Raw genomic sequence first — 3,823 nt, 5'->3', positions numbered from 1 at the left:
ACCCTGGGCTACCCACGGACCAGGACAGACCCGGGGCTACCCACGGACCAGGACAGACCCGGGGCTACCCATGGACCAGGACAGACCCGGGGGGCTACCCATGGACCAGGACAGACCCGAGGCTGCCCTCGGACCAGGACAGACCCGGGGCTACCCACGGACCAGGACAGACCCTGGGCTACCCACGGACCAGGACAGACCCGGGGCTACCCTCGGACCAGGACAGACCCGGGGCTACCCACTGACCAGGACAGACCCGGGGGGCTACCCATGGACCAGGACAGACCCGGGGCTACCCACGCACAAGAAACGAGGCCGAGCTAAATAATTAAAGATAAAAGCCGACGCCTCAACAATAGGTAGGAAGGAAGGGGTTTATAGAGTCCGTGGAAGACATTAGGGTGGTGGGGAGGAGTGGTGTCGGGGAGGTAACGGCCCTCACACGCCCTCCAGGGACGGATCAAGTGGCTGCCAGTGTCCACCAATCAACGCCGCGCCTCACAACACAATTAAACCAATGAACATGTTCTTGAACTCCTAACGAATGATCTCTCACTGTAAAAATTTGCTCTATTATAAAATTTTATTTTGACTACAAAACATATAAACGTTGAATGGAGAGAGAAAAGTGGATGAGAGAACCAGGAATAACGTTTGTAAAAAATACTGATAATGAGAGTCGTCTATCCACATGACTATCCTCAATACGTCCCTGGCTGGGGATATCCTAGGGGACATCCCTGGCTGGAGACGCCCTCGGGGACCTCCCTGGCTGGCGACTCCCTCGGGGACCTCCCTGGCTGGCGACGCCCTCGGGGACCTCCCTGGCTGGCGACGCCCTCGGGGACATCCCTGGCTGGCGACGCCCTCGGGGACATTCCTGACTGGCGACGTCCTCGGGGACCTCCCTGGCTGGCGACGCCCTCGGGGACCTCTCTGGCTGGCGACGCCCTCGGGGACATCCCTGGCTGGCGACGCCCTCGGGGACCTCCCTGGCTGGCGACGCCATCGGGGACCTCTCTGGCTGGCGACGCCCTCGGGGACATCCCTGGCTGGCGACGCCCTCGGGGACATCCCTGGCTGGCGACGCCCTCGGGGACATCCCTGGCTGGCGACGCCCTCGGGGACCTCCCTGGCTGGCGACGCCCTCGGGGACCTCTCTGGCTGGCGACGCCCTCGGAGACATCCCTGGCTGGCGACGCCCCCAGGGACATCCCTGGCTGGCGACGCCCTCGGGGACATCCCTGGCTGGCGACGCCCTCGGGGACATCCCTGGCTGGCGACGCCCTCGGGGACCTCCCTGGCTGGCGACGCCCTCGGGGACCTCTCTGGCTGGCGACGCCCTCGGAGACATCCCTGGCTGGCGACGCCCCCAGGGACATCCCTGGCTGGCGACGCCCTCGGGGACATCCCTGGCTGGCGACGCCCTCGGGGACATCCCTGGCTGGCGACGCCCTCGGGGACATCCCTGGCTGGCGACGCCCTCGGGGACATCCCTGGCTTCAGAGAGGCAAAATGTATTGATGAAAGTAAGGGTTTCTTTGAACGAAATGTGATTGAGTTCGCTTTGATCAAACACTGTAACAACAGCTTTAATGTTCGCCCTGGCATGAACAAATTGGATGCCCTGGTAAGATTCTATATAGCACGTCAATACAATATGGCATCCATTTATCCTCTTGTTCGTTCCCTTTTATCCGTAGGTATTATGTTCTTGGTGGTCAGGTGACCTGCCCTGGCGGGTAGAAGGTCTGCCTTACACGTTTTCTTCTTCAGTCTAAAATGCTCTGTTGAAGGCTAAGTGACCCGAAAACGCGTATAGCATTATCTATTTTTCACATGTTGTTTTTCCGCATACTTGGATCAGTGTTAAGATAAACGTTTCGGCCTGATTAAAGCCGTTGTCAACACCAGACTGACTAGAGGAAAGAGAGGGAGGGTACAGGCCAACACTTGGAACCTGACCAACCCATCTCTAGGGAAAGAATTAACCAGAAACAGGAATAGCTTTCCTTAGAATAGTCAAAGAGAATTAAGCGGTCAGAGAATAAGGATGCAAGATAAAAGAAAAACTTCATGAACACACAATATATGAATATAATATTGTAATGAGACATTGTAACCCTCCCTATCAGAGTTTTTTCTTAAACTGTTGTGCAATATTATAACTTAAAAACAATGTCTCTACAATATTACGCTGGCAGGGGTCTCCAGCAACACACTGGCAGGGGTCTCCAGCAACACAGCGGCAGGGGGTCTCCAGCAACACACTGACAGAGGTCTTCAGCAACACGCTGGCAGGGGGGTCTCCAGCAACATGCTGGCAGGGGTCTCCACCAACACAGCGGCAGGGGTCTCCAGCAACACGCTGGCAGGGGTCTCCAGCAACACGCTGGCAGGGGTCTCCAGCAACACAGCGGCAGGGGTCTCCAGCAACACACTGACAGAGGTCTTCAGCAACACTCTGGCAGGGGTCTCCAGCAACACGCTGGCAGGGGTCTCCAGCAACACGCTGGCAGGGGGTCTCCAGCAAGACGCTGGCAGGGGCCTCCAGCAACACGCTGGCAGGGGTCTCCAGCAACACAGCGGCAGGGGGTCTCCAGCAACACACTGACAGAGGTCTTCAGCAACACGCTGGCAGGGGGGTCTCCAGCAACATGCTGGCAGGGGTCTCCAGCAACACGCTGGCAGGGGTCTCCAGCAACACGCTGGCAGGGGTCTCCAGCAACACAGCGGCAGGGGTCTCCAGCAACACACTGACAGAGGTCTTCAGCAACACTCTGGCAGGGGTCTCCAGCAACACGCTGGCAGTGGTCTCCAGCAACACTCTGGCAGGGGTCTCCAGCAACACACTGGCAGGGGACTCCAGCAACACGCTGGCAGGGGGGTCTCCAGCAACACTCTGGCAGGGGTCTCCAGCAACACGCTGGCAGGGGTCTCCAGCAACACACTGGCAGGGGACTCCAGCAACACACTGACTCTGGCAGACTTCCACACAGGCTTATAACAAGCCTTAACAGGCGGACAGAACTTCCCTCTCGTAACTCAACTTGGCCATCCCGGAATACGTCGGTCCAATCACCAATACTTCGCCAGGTATTACAGACAAATCACTGTCTACAACGTCTCGGCCACTTGTTCCCACTTGAACACGTCTTGAGTTCTGGACTGTCCCTGGGTGAACTAATTCCTGTCGACCAAAATACTACCCACACCATATCTGAGGCCTTAAACATGATTAATAAGACCGAAACTATACAGGGATAAAAAAAGTCACAGCCTTTCACTGGGGAACAGAAAATGGGGTCGGGTGCACTCCCCAGATGGCGAGCACTTCCACAGAGGAAGATAAACTCAACCTCGTGAAGGGTTTTTCTGATACATTTGGCTTGGGGAACATTAAAGCCTATCATTCAGATGATGCTTATGTTTTCCTTACATAGTGAATTGATTTGATGAAATTTATCTGTGCCCTTTAGCCACCGAGTGCTGTAGTGTAAATAGTCTCACGACTACCAACAGTTTTTGTACAGTCAGTTGTCGTCCATTTGTTATGGTGCTGGATATGCTAGGGTGTTTGGAGCGCTTGCCTGTCTAAGGTTCGAAACCTACATGTTGAACCCTTCACGAGTTTTCCATATATATTATACTAGCTGTACCCGGCCACGCATTGCTGTCGCTCAGCAATGCATGTGCGTTGCTGAGCCAGAGCAACCTTCCCCGGTCACCCAGTCTTCCCCACCATTCTACCCACTCCTCCGTCCCCTCGTCCTCCTAACCATTCCACACACCACCGTACACTTGTCCTCTCCACCATCTCCCA

General features: G+C 56.1%; 1 protein-coding gene across 1 annotated transcript; it reads left to right on the top strand.

Annotated features, from left to right (window-relative positions):
* The first annotated feature begins 672 nt into the window (after window positions 1–672).
* LOC138366992 (collagen alpha-2(VIII) chain-like) lies at window positions 673–1,524 on the top strand. The gene has a single exon (XM_069328397.1). It carries the CDS (start codon window positions 673–675, stop codon window positions 1,522–1,524), a length of 852 nt encoding a protein of 283 aa, XP_069184498.1.
* Window positions 1,525–3,823: the final 2,299 nt, after the last annotated feature.

The sequence above is a fragment of the Procambarus clarkii genome, chromosome 21 (genome assembly GCF_040958095.1).
Source record: "Procambarus clarkii isolate CNS0578487 chromosome 21, FALCON_Pclarkii_2.0, whole genome shotgun sequence".
Classification (NCBI taxonomy): domain Eukaryota; kingdom Metazoa; phylum Arthropoda; class Malacostraca; order Decapoda; family Cambaridae; genus Procambarus; species Procambarus clarkii.
The sequence above is the reverse complement of the archived record's forward strand: the minus strand, read 5'-3'. Positions and strand labels throughout refer to the sequence as shown.